Below are 19,394 nucleotides of genomic sequence, written 5' to 3' on the forward strand. Positions count from 1 at the left end.
CGTTAATTCTTTGAACATAAATTTCACCTAAAATGGAATATTTACTAAAATTTAAATAATTAAATGTTAATTTTATATAAACTCCTAAAAGTCCTAAATTGGATTTTATAAAGTCCCAAATCTCTCTCTTTAGCATCTATAAATCCGTTCCATAGTCATCACTCACTTCATTGGTATAGGTCTGTTGACTTGTTCCAGACTTCAACAAAATTCATTCTCCCATATAGCCACATAACGACCGATGTCCTCAGACTTAATAGTTTGATATTATATTGAAGAGATTTTCTGGTAACATTTTAACCAATTATTTAACAATTATCTATCAAATACTTGGTTACTTTGCATAGGCGGAATTGATATAATAGTAAGATTGTATTTGGTGAGATGAGTCCGAGGATTCGCAATGGGATTACCTAATATTTGCCTTACAGTTGAAGAAAACCTCGAAGAAACTCAAGCAAGTAAATGGCCTAAGAGGGACTCGCACCCACGCCCAGAGCATAGACCCGGGCTACGAATCTAGCTCACGAACCCGAGAACTATTCCGAAAGCTCTGTTTTAATTCTTAAAACTGTGGTATTGTCCTTCTTTCTGCTGTTTATTCTCTTCACAAAACTGAATATATTCAGATTCACGTATTTCAAAGTTGCATTTCTCCACCAAATATAAGAAACTAATCTTAGTTGACTCGATTTCTTTTAACGTAGAACGTTTAAGTGGATATCTACTCGGAAAATATATATATATATATATATATATATATATATAATTATTGACAAAGGAGAAGTGATCAGTAATAAAACGCTAAACACAAATCGAAGTGTTAAGTAAGGCTGCCCCATGTCTCTGGCTATTTTTAGTGTTCATATTGACCGTGTCATTTAAGGAATGGCAATATAATTGAATAAATAACTTTAAAATCAGAGATAAAACTTTCAACACTGTTTTATTTGCAGATGACCAGGTCATTTCCAGTAATTTAGCAAATAATTTACACTTAACTGTTTATAAACTCAGTGAAGTAACAAATACAGTTAAATACAATATGAAAAGTAAAAAAATCACATGAAATATAAAATAATGATTAAAATTAAATAATAATTATAGCAGATTAAGAAGAGAAACTGATAAGGCCAAGGAAGACTGGATGAAAGAGGAATGTAAAGAAGTAAAGGATCTAGAGAGGAAAGGAAGATATGATTTAATGTACCGCGAAATTAAATGTTTGGACTTCACAAATAAGAACAGAAAATCCATGTGGTTGATAGAAGACGAAATAAGAAATGAAATAACAGGCAAACAAGGAATGCTGAGCACATGGACGAAATATGTAGAAGAGTTATATGAGACAGGAAATCGTCCAGATAAGTTAGCCATAGAAGATGAAGTAACCGTATCAGAAGATAAAAAAGGATTTTCTATTTTAAGAGAAGAAGTTGAACTAGCGCTTAGGGAAATGAAGAATGGGAAAGCAACAGGAGTTTATGGAATCCCCATTGAGTTAGTGAAATGCATGGGTGAAGACAAGAAGGAATTTCTAGCATTATGCAATGAAATGTATGAGAAAGCCGAATGACCTGAAGAGTTTACAGAGACGGTGTTGCTGTCAATATCGAAGAAAAATAATGCCAAGAAATGTAAGGAGTTCAGGACTATCAACCTGATATCGCACTCGGCAAAGATTCTCTTGCGAATATTGAATCGACGTTTATATTCTAAGATGAAAGGATAGTTGGAAGAAGAGCAGTTTAACATCAGAAAAGGAAAAGGTACAAGGGATGCAATTGGTTTACTGCGAACAATGGACGAAAGATACCAAGAGAAGAATAAAGATGTGTACATAGAAAAGGCGTTTGACAGAGTGGATTGGAACAAACTGATGACCATCCTAAAAAATAAGTGTGGATGGAAAGACAGGAGGCTGTTCAGTAATCTATACATGAAACGAGTCAAAGTCAGGATAGGAGAAGAAATGTCAGAAGGAAGTGAAATAGAGAGAGGAGTACAACAAGGGTGCTCTTTATAGCCTACTCTGTTCAACATTTACTTGGAGGATTTAGTGAAGAACTGTTTTCAGAACATGGGAGAGATAAAAGTAGGAGGAAGAAGAATAAAGTGTATGAGATTTGCTGATGATATGGCATTGTTAGCAGAAGAGGAGACGATGCTAAGGGATATGCTATAGGAACTAAATGATAGCTGTGAGCAGTATGTGATGAAGATAAATGCAAACAAGACGAAAACCATGGTTTGTCGTAAGAAAAATAAAGAAGATAAACTTGCGAATTCTAAATGAGACAGTAGAGCAAGTGAAGAGCTTCAAATACTTGGGGTGTACTATAAGCAGTAACATGAGCTGCAGCCAGGAAGTCAGAAGGAGGATAGTAATGGTAAAGGAAGCTTTAAATAGAAAAAGTACCATCTTATGCGGACCTCTGGAAAAAGAGCTAAGGAAGAGACTAGTGAAGTGCTTTATGTGGAGTGTGACATTATATGAGAAAGAAACATGGACATTACGACGAAATGAAGAGAAACGAATAGAAGCATTTTAAATGTGGATATGGAGAAGAATGAAGCGTGTGAAGTGGACAGACGGAATAAGAAATGAAGTTGTGTTGGAAAGAGTGGGTGAAGAAAGAATGATGCTGAAAATGATTAGAAAGAGAAAAAGGAACTAGTTGGTTCACTGGCAGAGAAGAAACTGCCTTCTGAAGGATGCACTGGAAGGAATGGTGAACGGGAGAAGAGTTCGTGGCAGAAGAAGATATCAGATGATAGACGAAGTTAAGATATATGGATCATATGCCTCCGCATATGATCCATATATCTTAACTAAGAGGAAGGCAGAAAATAGGAAAGATTGCAGTGGGTTTGCAGTGAAAGACCTGCCCATGGGCAGAACACTTACATATGTACAGTAATATAGCAGGAAGAAGTTTTAAACATAAAGTTAAACAGATTTTATAGTCTGTGTGGAAGAGTATGTAGGACATTGAAACACAAAACACTGAAAATTACAGAGTTAAAATTTTATAACATGATGCCAGTACTCATTTTAACTTAGCAAGTGAGAACTGGACACTAAACCTCTCTGACAAAAGGAAAATTGAAACGGCAGAAATGAAGTTCCTATGTTTAGTGGCGGGAGTAACACTTCTAGATAAAAGAAATGAAGATGTGGTATTGAGAAAATATTTAGTCTCAAAGAAAGACTAGATGAACTACAGGATAACTGGCACCAGCATATCCAAACGAACTTAACAGAATACCATCCTTCTTACTAGCTTATAGACCTAGGGGGAGAAATGTTGAACGTTCCCTAACCAGATGGACAGAAAAATTCTCTTGAAGCAGAAGCAGGTCAAAAATCCTAACTCCATGAGAGATGAGGAGGAGAGCAGAAGAAGAAGAAGAAGAATTGTAATGATCAATTTAAAATGCACAGATTCTGTGGTGTAATTGACTATAAAACTTTATTATGCCTGTACTGTACAGTAGTACTTACGACAATTCAAAATTCCCATCATCTTTGATGAGGAACATTGAGCAAATGTGGTAGGTCTACGTAGTACCACAATTACCGCTACATGGCACCACCTGTCACTGCCATGCAGTATAGATCTCATGCTGCTACATTAATCATTTGGGACAATATGATCATTTCTTTTTACATACAAAATGCCAAAATCATTTATTTTGTAAATAACAACAAACATACTGGTACTACATAATATTGCAATTGAAAATTTGTAATAGCAATTAATGTATCACAGTCTGGTGGATGCTGACTACCAAACTTTTTATACCGGTAACAATTTTCATGTATTTCAACAATGTATACGTTAAAGGCAAAATACATTAATTTATGTCTTGATACTTTTTCAATAAAGTGAAGCATATGAAAAAAGAGCTATTTTAATAAAATGAAGTGAAGCATATGATAAACAAAAGAGCTCATGCTGCTATGTGGTTTCAAAGAAATGAAAAGTCGTTAATCGTTTGAAGTAATGCAGTCAATTATTTAAATCAACTCATGAACTGAATGTAAGAGCTTTGAACATATTTTAAAATAATATATAGGGTGATCATTTTCATGAGCGCATAGGCCAACAATATGTTTACTCTCGTATGCTATACAATATTTTATCCATTACTGGTACCGGTATCTAATAGTAATTTACGTGACAAGAAACTTAAGTAAGATTTTATTCATGAGGGAAAGTTTATCTTCTGAGACAAAGTGTGGTTTCTCTAGATGAACGTAATGTTATATGCCATTACGGTAACTTCTGAGTGAATAGAGAACTGACGTAATATTAAAATTAAAATAAATCATTACACACAGAAAACTTGATATTCTGTCCTAATATTGTATTACTTGATTATTTATTTGGTCCACATAAAGTACTCTAATTTTATACATTTTAATTTATTATTGTCCAAAGTACATAATAGCATTTTTACGAGATTTTTTTGTAAAGATGAGTATCTTCCCAGGACCAAAAATACAGCAAATATGGAGTAAAAACTAGTATTTTACCGTTGGAGCTGAGTCATTTTACAAAGTATCACGAAATGGCTTTCCTGCACTCATAATTTACCCACATTCGTTTCGTATATTTCTTAAAATATTATTTATGTCCACATTCATTTTCATTTTTTTATTTACGTAGACAATGATGCACAATCGAACGAGATGGCTCGGATGGTAGCGTTTGAGACTCGCATTCGGGAGGTCCCGGGTTCAAACCCTGGCCGACCAATCTGACTGAGGATTTTCATGGTTTTCCTTAGTAACAAAGGCAAATGCCGTTGTCAACACACTTTTTAAATAACAGCAACGCCTTATGTCAAGTGGCGTCATTTGGTGCAAAGGAAATACATAAAGTCAATTCTATGCAATAATTTAAAGTTCAAGCATAGGCTTATCATTTAATTGGAAGTTTTCTTCCAGCTGAGAGTAAGAGCCCTCAGTTCTTGCAAGTATATTTTATTTCAAACACTGACCAATTTTCTATTAGGTCTAATATAGTAAAAGCTTAAAAGTAGATTTTACTGAACATCTCCAGAAAGTATTGCATGATAACAGTTAGATTCATTGTTTTAAATCTAACTTTGAAAATGATTCAAGAGGAAACGACTTACAACATATAAAAACTTATTATTCACTAAATAATTACAAAACTATATTTAGATTTAAGTCAATAATATTTATTTCTAACAAATGCAGCGAAGTGCGATATCTGAGTAGGGACTAGATTATTTTGAACAGTGCGAGAAAATCTAATATACGAGTGAAAAGGAAGATTCTCTGAAGATATAACTTACAAACTAATACTCAGTAGCTCTAACACTCCATTTTTCCCTTAGAAGTTGGAATAGACTATGGCCAAATTCGTGATAAAGAAAGATGAGGAAATATTTTGTTTCATCTATCCATGGAGAACATTACTCTCTTTTCATGTGTCGTGCCCCACGGCTTGAAAGACATGTATGGGGGAATTTAGATCTGTCTCCGTTACTTGATCGATCGACCGACCCACCAGCTGCCATAATAATGTCACATTTCCCGCGTCAAATATGCAGAAAATCTCTGGTCCCAACCACTAGACCTTTGAGTTGGAAAGAAATAATGGGAAGGAAAAGGAATGTTCCAAGAAAACCTGTATCCACAGCGTCTTTGTACATCATTAATTCTATTTGCATTCATGGGAATTTGGACTTGGATCTACAACGTGGGTAGTTGGCAGTACAGTTCTTCGATTACTAGTGTGACTGAGAAGTTCATAATTCTTTAAAATCTCTAAATCGAGATTCTGCAACATGACAGTACTGTACTTACACTGTGCTTTGAACAAGGAATCTCTCAACTGAAGAAATCAATTTGACAGTCACTTTTTGCTCACATAGAGTGATTTTAGGAGAATATTAAAGAGCATTTGTCTGAAACCTAAGTAGGAAGCTTATCGTCAAACATTACTTTCTTCTGAGGTTTTTAGTAAGGTATTAGATCTGATTTTGTAAAAGTCTTTTGGGACATTTTATCATGAGAACAATCCTTCTTTACACAAAAAAAGACAGAAACTTTTCACTGTTAGCAAGCTAATCTACTTCTTTGATTGAGGAATTTCCTGTGTAGCGGGAAAGTAAATTAAAACAGAATAATACACTGCTTGCTACGGGGTGTTGCAGAGATGGCGTCGTGTGGCAGTGTACGTTGCCGTGACCGGCAGTCCTGCCTCACCGAGCTGAACACTGGCACTCCGCGCTGTGTTACATGCAGCTACCGGTGCCCGCGGCCACGCAGTCCGTCGGGTATGCGGCGTGACATGGGCGGGCCTATCTGTGGCACCAACAACCGGACCTACCACTCCTGGTGCCACATGCTCAAGGACGCATGCGCCACTGGTTTCGTCATTGAGACCAAATTTTCCGGCAGTTGTGACATGGGAGGTAGGTTGAAATAAGAGGTAGCAAGAAACTGTTGTTTTAAACTAACTGAAGTCCATACATTTTGATGATGATGATGATGATGATGATGATGATGATGATGATGATGATGATGATGAACAGGCATGAAACTTCTGTATTTTAATTCAGGGAAAAGGATTAAAAATTGAAACAAAAATTATAATATTGACGACATGATAATTATTATGAATATGGAAAGAATCTTTAGTATATTTTAAAAATTAAGTTCAAAATCACTTCATTAATAACAATGATAAACACGATGAAAATTATAATGATTCTAATGTTGATAAATATTAAAGAACTGTTTACTTAAAAAGAAGTCCGAAAGTCATTAAATAATAATAATAATAATAATAATAATAATAATAATAATAATAATAATAATAATATTTTTAGTTCGTTACTTAGTGACACTGTATTAACTACTCAGTGGTCTTCAGCAATAGCTGCAATGAGTATTGGGTAAGCAGTGTATTGCAGCATGCACCAATGTGCTGGAGGAAGAAAGAGAATGCTTGATATGAGCGATCAGTGGAGAGTAGATCTACACTTGTGGGTGATGTATGTACATGTTGGTTGAAAATTCAAATATAGGTCTTCTATCAAATTATGTTGTTTAACTATTACTGGGAATAGACATTTGTTTTTATAGAGATTGAAAATGTTGAGAGATATTAATTTGCAATTTGATCTTAACAGTTACCTTCAGGCAGAAATCATACAATTGTCCAGTTGTTTGGAAATATTAAAGCATTCAAACAAAAGCTATTATTACCGATATGGGAAAGTAAATTACTTGACGTGAACACCATACATTTTCCAAATCTTGCCTCTGGTAAGTTGTACGAAACATCGACTTTCACTAAGTATGCAGAAATGATGTACCAGTAGCAATTACTAGAAGAATTGAAGGGCTTCCTGCAAAAACGAGGCAGCTCCATTTTTACAAAGTTGTGAAAAACAACAAAAAACATTATAAAATTTCAAATTTTAATTGAGCTTCTTTCTGGTAACTGGTTTTGGTAACCTAAAAGTGATTATTTGACACGTGAAATAATCACTTTTAGGTTACCGGTACCTACCCCGATCCTATATGAATTCTTTACATTCCAAAACACCACTTTTCCACTTTTTTTTTTGTCAAAAAATCCTTCGCTGTCGTGTGCTATAGAAAACCCAGGCAACATTCTAGAAGTACTGAATATGTTTCTGTGATTTGATTAGGCTTCACTTAGTATTGCTATATGCAAGGCACACCAAAAGCCTAAACTAACTTAACCTGTCACAGATTCCAATACCATAGAACTTAGAAAAACGCAAGTTGGAAGTTTCAGTGTTACGTGCTACAGAAAAGTCAAGTACTGAATAATGACTCAGGCTCTAACCTAAGTCCAGGCCAAAGCAATCTAACTTAATATAATATTTTTAATTTGGTTCATTGCTCGTTATGTGGGTCTACATTCTTCACATCATTACAATATGCACTGCTCTTACGTTTCCTTCAACAGCAATCGTCACTTACATTTTTCCCTGTTTCCGTATACTGTATGCTCTCCTCATGCCCTATGATTCAGCGAGTTTGACAAGTCTTGGGTAAATTTATTCACCGCTAAATGCTTGCTTATAGGGATAGAGATGAACAGTTACATGTTCTGCTCAGCTTCTACTTTTTGCAACCTAGACAATCATCCACTTCCACGTGCTCATAACAAGAGTATTGGACACATTTAAAGTCTGCTTACAATGCTAATGTGCTAAATTCAAAATCCTCAACATTTAAGCTATATTCAGGCACATTAAAGTGTAGCTCAGTTGCTGCACTCGACTTGATGAAATTAAGATGTTATTTATTTTACCCGTTTTTCAGTGGCGGCTCATGCATATTTCTTAAGAGGAGGAAAGAAATTAACAGCACTAAACGACACCTTCTTGAATGAAACATGCTACAAATTAGCCTACATGCATACATGTAAGACCAGGTAGTGTTGGGGTTGGCCTTCCCTTCTGTATAGCAATAATCTGTTCTTGTAAACTGAGTTTCCTAAATTGTCCAAAATATATTATGATTTCACTTCCATTCATTGTTGAATAATTGCACAAATTAATAATTACAAGGAAATTCACAATCTCATAGCATGTTTCGAGCACACTACAGCATCACACGTGTTGGAAGAGACTAGCTACTAACTCGTAACCGGAACTGTTTTACGGAAATGGAAATGGGAATGGGAAATAATCTGAGGAAAGCGAGAACACTGCACCCACCCACGTGGTCTGTGTTGCCACATGTACATTTTACAAGTTCAGTATCACATACTTTTGAAGAATGTCAGTTCTTGTAAAGTCATACTATCATTATTGTTGAAACCTGCCGGTGGCCGATTAATTTTTTGTTAAAAATGATGTAGTTTGGAGTACCTACTTTCATTTTCAAATATATTTGTACAAAACTGACAACTTGGCTGTTGCCCTGTCTAATAAACAATGAATAGAAGTGAATTTCAGGGACCAACTACGTAAAACTACTTCCTCTTTGTTTTACATAAACCCGACTTTTAACTTTCAATTATCCACGAAAGTTTCAAACCATGAATAGTAGCCTATATAAAGTGCAATGAATAATATTTTTGATTTATAATTTAGAAAAAAGTTTATATGGTGTCTTTCATAGCGTTGTGTTAAAACTGTTTTTGTTGTGTCTCCTCCTAGATGTGTTGTAGTCCGGTTGAATTCAACATCGTTAAATGGCAGCGGTAGTGAGCTTTCTGGACGACCAGTCGGTTTCTATTTCCCGCCAATGACTGATTCAGAGGAGGATCTCCTCCCTCTCCGTTCATTTACTTGCTTTAAAACTCTGCTTCTTTCTCTGGCCGCTAGTGCGCTGTTGTCTATGTGTGTTAACTGCAGTAGAGGAGGAATGGAGTGCCTTTCCTCTACACAGACAATCTCGCATCTTTCCCACAGTTTTCTACAGCACATGAGCACGCGTCGTTTAAAACTCGATCAACCGAGTTTTTTTTATAGCTGTGAACTTAAAAATTATCGAATCGTCCTCGAATTTCAAGGCACATACTTTATTTGGTATTTACTTTCGAAAGAAGAAAATGTGAGGAGGACGTTCCTCCCTTCCCTCCCCCTAGGAACCGCCACTGCCATTTTTATCTTCAAACAGTGCTTAACTTACTATGCTTATATGGATGTAATGCCCTTGGTTTGCATTATTTAATTAAAAATGATATCTCATATAATAATTTCAAGAAAATTACATAAAGATCATGCTAACATTTAGAAAAGTAGATACCAGTACTGTTAGAATACACAATAAAAATTGCAAATGCCTTCATATAGTAGATGCTGATGAAATAGGTCTTGAATTGAGACAGATTTAACATTACACAGATAGGCAATTCGGAACTCAATTATTTCATTAGCTAATCCATAGCACTTACTATCAATGAATGCTCTTGAGGCCACAAATTTTTCCATTGAGTTAACAAAGACTTGTGTTTAGAAGTGACTTAGAGAACATGGATGGGTGATTTGTACATTAACATTTGATATTCATCTACTGATATAGTACTTGGTTAGTCCGTACATTAAGAACTTATGAACATACGAAAGTTTGTAGGTATTGGATCTTACTGAAAATTTTAAAAATGAAATGGCAAAATGCAAACCAAACTGAAGAAAAAAAAGTTGTATTACAGATCTGATCAACATAACCTCAGTTATCCAGATTCGGGGATATAAATCTCATGTGTGGGATAGATAATCGCATAGGATGATAGAATACTATGATGATTTCAGGTTTTAATTTCATCATTATTATTATTTAGGCTACTTTAAATTCTAATTCTGATAGCGTGATACATAGGATAGTGCATATAATATCGTGAAAAAAATTAGTATAACTGTTACTGTTATTGTTTTCTGTTGACAGGTGCTAAACCTACTGTGGCAAATACAGTGTTGGATGAAGCCAGCAGTATCGACAGGTATTCATGAGACTTTAACTTTTCCTTGTAGCGAAACCAAGGCGTCCCCCGGCCTGCCTCCTGCGCTGTGAGCTTGCCCCACACAATCCGTAGCGTCCGTACTTAACAGCAGGCTTGGTACTCTCAGTATTGAATTCAGACGAAGCATAGTTGTGTCAATCTGTGGTTGTTTCCTCTCCTTATCAAACTACACGAGCCCATGTATATCCAAGGCACCAGATCGTGGTGTTTGTTGCAGACTACATGGACAACATTTTTTCAGATTTAGGTGCCGATCCAGTGTCGGGTATGAACAAGCCCGCTGAGTATGTGTGTGAGATGTTTGGCTTGAGTGGAAGCAAGGCCACCAAATGTTAACTCGAGTATCTTGGGTCAACACATACAGTGTTGGGCCAGGTCTTCAGGTTGTCACATTAATTACATCACGATACAGAATGTAATTATGGAAATTAATTTTAATTTTGTAAAGATAATTATTTACATCATATTCACTAATTTCAGTGTAAAAGTAAACGGTAGGTACATAACATTCAGTAAAACTAAAATAAGAACAAACCTGCAAGACAATTCATTTGAAAGATCATGAAATAATGTGCACAACATGACTACCATGTTAATATTCTCATAATTTCTAAATATACTGGTAGGTTCCAAGTGGAAAAAAAAAAAGAGAGATTGAATTAAGCACATAGACTTAAAGATGTTAAACATGTAATACAACTACTATTGTGGCATTACGTATGGTCTCAGAATACTTCCCTGTTATATAATTTATTTTGACATTGAATTCAATTGAAATTAAAATAAATTTCGAAGTAAAACTTCAGAATTCAATACAGTTGAACTATTTTTTCTGTATTTTAAATTGGGTTATACTGTGATATATCATAGAAAATAATAGTAGTGATAGTAATTGTGGGCTAAATTTCTGTGATAAGGTAGGCCTACAGTTTGTTGAATTTTTTTCAATGTAGTACACATGGCCATGAAAATCTATAATTGCTCATAACAGTAGAAGCAAAGGAGGAAATAATTTAATTCTGAAAATATACGGTGCTTTACACTGTATCTGAATGTTTATACATATATATTCCTTATGTATGGAATTACTTTGATAAATCTTACAGTTCCTTTCCCGAAAAAATTAATATTATAATCGAAGGAAGTGTAAAATACTTCTAAAAATTTTCACTTATTTTTGTAACTTAATTTTCATATCAGGTAGGAATAATATTAACATTACAAATTTTGTAACAAAGAGAACTGAAGTACCGCACTTTACCAATCTAAAAATATAATACCGATATCGGTACTGCATTTTCTTGTTTGTTTCTTATTTTTGTTTTACTGCAGGTATACTTTCTTCCTTGGAATATAATTATAAGATATGAATGAAAAACGTGTTGAAGTACAAAGAAAATGGAAGCATGCATAAATATATCTTTGTTATGGCATCAACTATAGGATGTTTATTCTGTATATTCGTTTTATGAAACCATTAAGATGATTTTTAAAATTGTAAACATTTGACCTCAGTCTTTCTTTGAATCAGTGACAAATAGTTGAAAATAAGGACTATAAACGTTGTTTCATGTGGTTGTGGCACAACTTGTAATGTACCGCATTTGCATAAGTACGGTATAACATACATCTTCCACTTAAAATATTGATATTGAAGTCTAGTGTACCTACATCTAATACTTGAAGTAGCCAATCTACCAGCTACATCTTGAACAGCTTGTTATAATTTCACATTGTCTGACTACATAAATAATTGTGTTACTGTTCAGTATTTCGATGTTTAATATTGTACTGATACTGGTACTGGTACATAATGATGCTTTGTCCAGAAAGGTACTACTTGATATCACTAATTTTTTTTAGACTGTGAAATTCATCAATTAAATTCACTTATAATTCAGTGATAAGTGTGCACCATGAAGTCATTATTTTTAACTATTATATTTTATTTATTTTGAAGATGTATTATTTTTGTATTCTCTGATTCATAGCAGAATGAGCATTATACAATATGAATACGGTATAGAAGTATGATTCAAAGCCATCGTTTTATTACTTATGCTTTATGTATATATTATAACCAATATTCGGTCCTGATACTGAGCGTTAGATGTACTCCAGTTTCAGGGAGATAACTGAACTCATTGCTACGCTCTCTCCTTACACCAAGGGATATGATCTCTTATTGCTCCTGTGTAGGGACCGAAAATCTACTGTCTGGTTATAACTCATTTGATCTATGAAATAATACTTGTCTCCTTTATTTTCTACTTTCCTTTCATTTACGTTCTAAGTGGCTAGATTTTATTCTTGATTGCTTAAATTAAGTTATGTTAATTTGTTAATATGTTTTTCAAAGTGTTTAAACCACGAACTATGTAGGCCTACACTTGTTCATAAACGTGTTATTGAATCTACAGTATTAACTTACATACAATGGAAAAAAGTCTGGATTTGCACTAACGTTTCACCAGTCCTTTGAGCACCAACTCTTTGTAGGATAACTTTTAGTTCAGAATCAGAGTTACTATTTCTTAGCAGCATTATATAATGTATGTTTATATATATATATGAAAACAAGTTTCACTGATTTATAGTTTTCTGCCCAAAGGCAGCATACAATCCATAATATTACTTCATGTTGTCTCCTATCTGGTACCTTCTTTTGACACCAAATTTTTTCCCATTCACCATTCCTTCCAGTACATCCTTCAGTAGACAGTTCTTTCTTAGCCAGTGACCAAGCCAATTTCTCTTGTCTAACTGATCAGTTTCAGCATTATTCTTTCTTCACTCATTCTTTCAAGAACAGCTTCATTTCGTATTTTATCTGTCCATTTCATACATTCCATTCTTCATCTCCACATTTCAAATTCTTCCAGTCATTTCTCTTCACTTCGTCGGAATCCCCATACAATGCCACTTCACTATTCTCTATATTAGTTCTTTTTCCAAAAGTCAACAGAAAATGCTCCTTTTTCTATTGAAAGCTTTCTTTGCCATTTTTATCCTCCGTTTGACTTCCTGGGAGCAGCTCATGATACTACAGACTTATCTACTTAGCCTACCACATCTGTTCTGGTGAGTACGTTTTCATGCCTAGAAAGGAACTTGTATTCATTTTGCAAATAATTACCAACCTTAAATAAAGTCAGCAACGAACTAACATGACTTAACCTAACCTTTCACTATATTAAGTACCCATTAGATGTCTAGGGCCTACAAATTAAAATATAAGTACATAAACGACATTATGTGACAGTATTGTTTCATTTTTACCGAACCTCGTCAATTTACTACACATTCCTCATTAATGGCGAAATTCACTTTTATGTGTTGTTATGCATGATATATTACAGAATGTTATAAAACTTTTAATGGACTGGTGTGTAGCTTATTAATATGAGTGTCTCCTTGAAGAAATGATTAGCTTGTCTGATTATGAACCAAAAGCTCCTGGGTTCGATTTCCTCTATACATAAGAAATTTTTCAATGTATATCTGGAACAGATTCACCAAGCCTTCTGATCGGAAAATTGGGAAATCATGTTAGGTGGCGGACTCTGGATAAAGAAAAGCCCCTTAATAAAATCTATAGAGACTTGCAGCACTGACCATGCAGCGCCTATACCCTGTCTGGTAGTTATGCAACTTAATACGGTACTGTACTAGATGAGAGATACATGCATTTTTATGACTGTAGTTCCATGGTTAGATGGTTTCCCCTAGTGATTCACCACACACCTTTTCTTCTGCAGAGAAAGTGTATAACTCTGAAATTAAGCAGTGGGGAAAAAACATTATTTTGAATACATTTTTGGCCAATTAAATATGTCACACTCAGTATTATGTCACTTCGGAATGGTTATCATGAACCTTTCACTCGACAGTAGATATACTGTATATAAAAAAATAAATAACAATTTAACTACTTTGAAAACCTTGAATCGCATATATTGAACAAAGGTAATTTACTGTACCAGTAATTATTTCACTTTAATTTTAATAGGACAAAAGAATATCTGACATACAAGTCTCTACTTGCGAGATATTCTGCAATAGGAATGAAGAACAAATAAATCATGTTTATAAGTTAATACATGAAAAAATTATCAGTAAACTGCGGGAATGCGGGCCCTTTACCGTCAAGTTAAGTATGACTGGAGTGTTCCGTGGCGAGTGTAATGAACTCTCAGGTAAGCAACTCACTGTGCGTGCTTCAGACGTACAGTCTTGAGTATATGAATTGCATACATACAATAATCATGCATTTCGTACTTATCTAATTGATGTGATGTCGAGGGAATCTTTTTCTTTACAATAAGGAATTACAATATACTCCTACAACTATGTACATACGTAGATTGTCAAAGGAGAAACTTCTGCGTGTATCAGTTAGAATATGTTTGTACTGCGAAAATCTTCTTCCGACATCACATGAGTTTAATGGAAAGTACTTGAAAAGATTTATATTGTCATTTAAGTTTTTGTCATGATTTTTCACCAAACTGTTCAACACTGCATAGCCATTATTTTTTATTACACTATGTAATTTGTCATTTACCTTCTCAGGATACAGTCCTTGGTGTACCTTGTTAATTGTTTCCGATACTTCCTTAATTAATTTAATATTTTGGCAATCGTATTCTGGTACGAAATTGGTAAATATTCTTTACGTATTGTTGCTTCTCCTGGAATATGTTGATTTGTGTATTTTTCCAGAAATGATCTAAAGTGGGAGTTGTCCAAAATTCTAAATGGAATGATTGTGTGCACCAACATGTCACATAAGTCTATATTAAATTGTGACAGACTATTTGAACTCGATTGGTTCTTGTTTGAATTGCGTTCAACATTTTTCTTGTGTGCTTTACTATTACAGTGCCTTTCAAAATAGTACTTCTTAGTTCGTAATAATCTGAAATTACACACGACACATACAACATTTTCTCCTTAGGTTAAATATATCGCTTCCGAATTGTTCCACCAAATTATTTAGTATTGCATTTCGTCAGCGAGTTGTTTTAGGCATTGCAATACCGTTGGCTGAGAACCAGACTTTTTATAAGAAAGAAATCTGTGTTTCATTGTGTTCCAGCTTTTGTCTGCATATATGAATCGAACAAAATTGTAAATATTCCTCTCCATAAGGTTGCTATGAAGCTATTCCAAATTGTCTCATGAAGCTCTGAATGTCAGGAGCTTAAAATAACTCTTCTGAAAAAAAAATAATAATAAAATGGACTTGGAACAGTCTGGTTCTGGGCTATCAATATGTGTCATTTCACACACGCAATTCTTCAGTATGATAGCTAAACACACTCCGAATGTTTCGGATTCGATGCGCGGAACAGTATGACGAAAGGCGAGAGAGACTTACGTCATACTCTATACCCGTCTGCATAGTCAACTGTAATCACTGTATTAGGGCCCGCACTCCCGCGGTCTAATTATCAGTGAAATGAGAATGCAATTTCTGAATGTTTTCTTTCAAGTACTGGTACTACAGATTTTCCATCCAAGTTATCTTGAGCTCACACTATTTTCATTTCTATTAATACTCTCTCCTGTCTACGAAGTGCAGATAAAATACGATATCAATTCGTCTAATTTGGAAACTTAAATGTGTGATATCGAAGAGGAATGACTGATTCGGTGATGAAAAATATAACTTTTATCGGGCGAGAAATAAAGTAAATATAAATACCAATGCAAAGTATAGAAGTTATTATGAAAATGTGTTACTGTATAAATTAAAAATAAAACAGACTATTGGTACCGGTAGCTTATGTAACAACAAGAGTGAGAAAGGTTTTTAATGTGTAAATTGTTTATTAGATTGATGTAAGTCAGGAATCAGTTATTTATATAAAATTGAATTAAAACGAGTTAAGAATTAAACATTTGTCAATTAAGAATATAAATTCACACTTGAAGCAACACAGAGACATATTTTCATAATACTTTTGTTTAACTCTGAACCTAACTAAATTCAACCCAACCTGTAAATTTTTTAGTCAGAATTACTGATATGTTTTGTTGTTGTTGTTATTATTATTATTATTATTATTATTATTATTATTATTATCATCATCATCATCATCATCATCAGGTCTATTATTATTGTTATTTTATCATCATCATCATCATTATTATTATTATTATTATTATTATTATTATTATTATTATTATTATTATTAGGTATTATTATTATCATCTTCATTATCGTTATCATTATTATCATCATTATTACTATTTATAATTATTCTAAACTTTATGATAACATTTTATTAATTTATGCAAATATTTAATTACAATTTTAAACACATATAGCAAAGTAATAAACTGATGGCTTTTTAAGTTCACTCACATTTGTTGAAGTTGTTGGGTGTTTATAATTTAGTACAGTTTATTATAAATTGATCTGTTGATGGCTCAAAGATGCTGACAAGGAAATAAAGATGAAGTATATTAATGTATGTATACCGCTTTTACTTAATACTTAGTTTAATACAAACCTTTAGAAATTGTATTCTGTTCTCCCTATATTTTCTGCATGAAATGTTACATTCTCACTATTTCAATGTTCTTTGTACATAGTAGGCAATAAGATCTGTACATTTTAGTCTAAGTCATCCCCTTGTAACAATTGGGGTTTAATTTTATTGTTTGAGTTGTAGGTTGAAGTCATCTTTCAGCGTATTTTCAAACAAATGTTATTTTACGGGTCCAGAACAAAGTTGTTTTTTTTCTCTCAGTAGGCTGTGCCATTGTGAAAAGTTGCGGTGAAGGTGCAGTCTTTATCGGAGTAATATGAATATATTACCATAGATTGTACAATATTTATGTAAGATTAGCTACACAAGAAATCAAGTCAGTTTAAATTGGTTTCATAATAGCTTAATAAAGCATGGTGCAGGATATGGTACGTAAAAGCTACTTAGCAAATGAATGGGCACACACTTGAAACATTTATAGCATACAATGTTAATTCTTCTGCTCTCCCTCTGTGTATTGCATTTTGAATGTCACAAACAGAACTTCAAACGACTTTTTTATTTCTGTCATTGTATGGTATGAGGCTTGGAATTAATAGACTATATTGTAATTATGGATTATATAATTCTTTGTTATTCAAATATTTGTTGGTCTCAAATGTGCTGTTATGACGTACATACCTAAATAAGACACAGACTCGTACATTAAATACTGGAGAACTGTCTTTCCAGGAACTCAGTCCAAAAATGTCGTAGATTGAAGTAATTTTAAGCTTTGAATATCGGTATGTCTCTCCCCCTCTCCCCCAGAAAAATTTAAAACTTTTTTCCAACATCTTCATCCCTTAGCGTTTTACAAACTGTGAATGGCTTTATAAGAAATAAGCTTCTCTTTTGTATATGTGCAATTAACATTCTAGGAAATAAAGGCATTTTTTTTATTGTTCACACTGTAACTTAGACTCACGGAGCAATAATCAAAATTGTTTGCATAACTTATGGTTGGGCAGCATTGTTGTGATTAAACAAATTAATTGGAGCCCTTTAAAAAGCATTAGTCTTTCCTTTATGTAATATAATGCAATAATTTGATTCGCATAAGGTCCCTCGCCCAGCCCCAAATAACACTGCCATTGCTAATGTAACAAGAAGGAGAAGAAAATGGTATTGCTGCTATCATATTGATGATAATGGTGATAATAATTATGATGATGGTAGTGGTAATGATGACAGAATTGACTATAATTTTATGACTATCATTATATTAACGACCAAAATATTTATGTTACGGTATACTTTTAATTATAATGCATATTATAATTGAAAATTCACCTATTCTATTTTGGTTCTGTGAATCTGTGACAAATGATGTATATTGTGATCATTTTTTGTTCTGTACCTTATGACCGAATATGAATGTGTCACAGAAAAAAGTCTTATTATCTATTTATTTGTACATGCACAATGCAGGTAGCCTGCCAGCTGATGCACCATGTTGCAATTTGTATATGCATATTCTTGGTTGTTGAATATACCATCCACAATAATGTATATGATATTCACATTATTTATTACTAAAAGTATTCTAACACCTCTCAACTGATGTTTTGATCATCAGAGTGACAAATTAGCCATATCTAAACCATATCCTTATATATTAATATCTCATAATTACACATTTATGTGCTTGATATCTAATAAACTGTATTTTGTATTACCTCTTTACCAACCATAGACTGTGTAATGTTGTGCATTTGGACGTTCTTATAAATTGTCATCAGTATCAGAGCATCATAATGCCAAAGCAACATGTTTTATTGTGTCAATTCCATAGATAAACACCGTGATGTTAATTGTACAAGGAATTAATAAACAAAGCAAATGTGTAGTGAATGGGGTATAATGGTTTGTAATATTATTACTCAGAAACCAAAAATGTAATGAGGTATTAATGACAAAATGAATAAAGAATGTACGTACTTTTGGGCAAGTTTTGGACATATTTAGTGCATTCTATCAAAAGTATGAAAGCAGATACAATTTATAAGTTGAATATTTCAATATGTTCTTTTGAATAAAATATTCTTAGTGTTTTGATTGCTTCTGTTACTCATTTTATACATGAGTATACCCTTTACTTAAACCGAAAATTAATCCTGCTTAACACTTAAATTATGGTATTACTTTATAGCTACATCTTGATTACACAACTTTTAACACTATATCACTTCGGAATATGTATTATATGTCTTTCTCGTGTTAAATTACTGTACCAGGTTAACATGTTTCGGCCTGCTATTGGCCTTCTTCAGAACTGGTTGTTGCTGGTCTTGGCGCCTTTTGTTTTATTTCCTGTGGGAGTGTGTTTGTGTAGTGTAATGTGGAGTCAAAGCGTGTGTGTTCTGAA

At 33.7% G+C, this 19,394-nt stretch overlaps 1 protein-coding gene across 1 annotated transcript in view; it reads left to right on the forward strand.

The window, feature by feature from the left end:
• Positions 1 to 19,087, forward strand: part of Fs (Follistatin) — a 502,124-nt gene extending 483,037 nt beyond the window's left edge. Inside the window, exons 5-6 of the mRNA XM_069835112.1 lie at positions 6,193 to 6,453; positions 10,415 to 19,087. Of these exons, the coding sequence (XP_069691213.1) occupies positions 6,193 to 6,453; positions 10,415 to 10,479 (326 nt within the window). The 3' untranslated portion in view covers positions 10,480 to 19,087. The remainder of the gene's footprint in view (positions 1 to 6,192; positions 6,454 to 10,414) is intronic.
• Positions 19,088 to 19,394: the final 307 nt, after the last annotated feature.

This window comes from Periplaneta americana, chromosome 9 (genome assembly GCF_040183065.1).
Source record: "Periplaneta americana isolate PAMFEO1 chromosome 9, P.americana_PAMFEO1_priV1, whole genome shotgun sequence".
Taxonomy (NCBI): Eukaryota; Metazoa; Arthropoda; class Insecta; order Blattodea; family Blattidae; genus Periplaneta; species Periplaneta americana.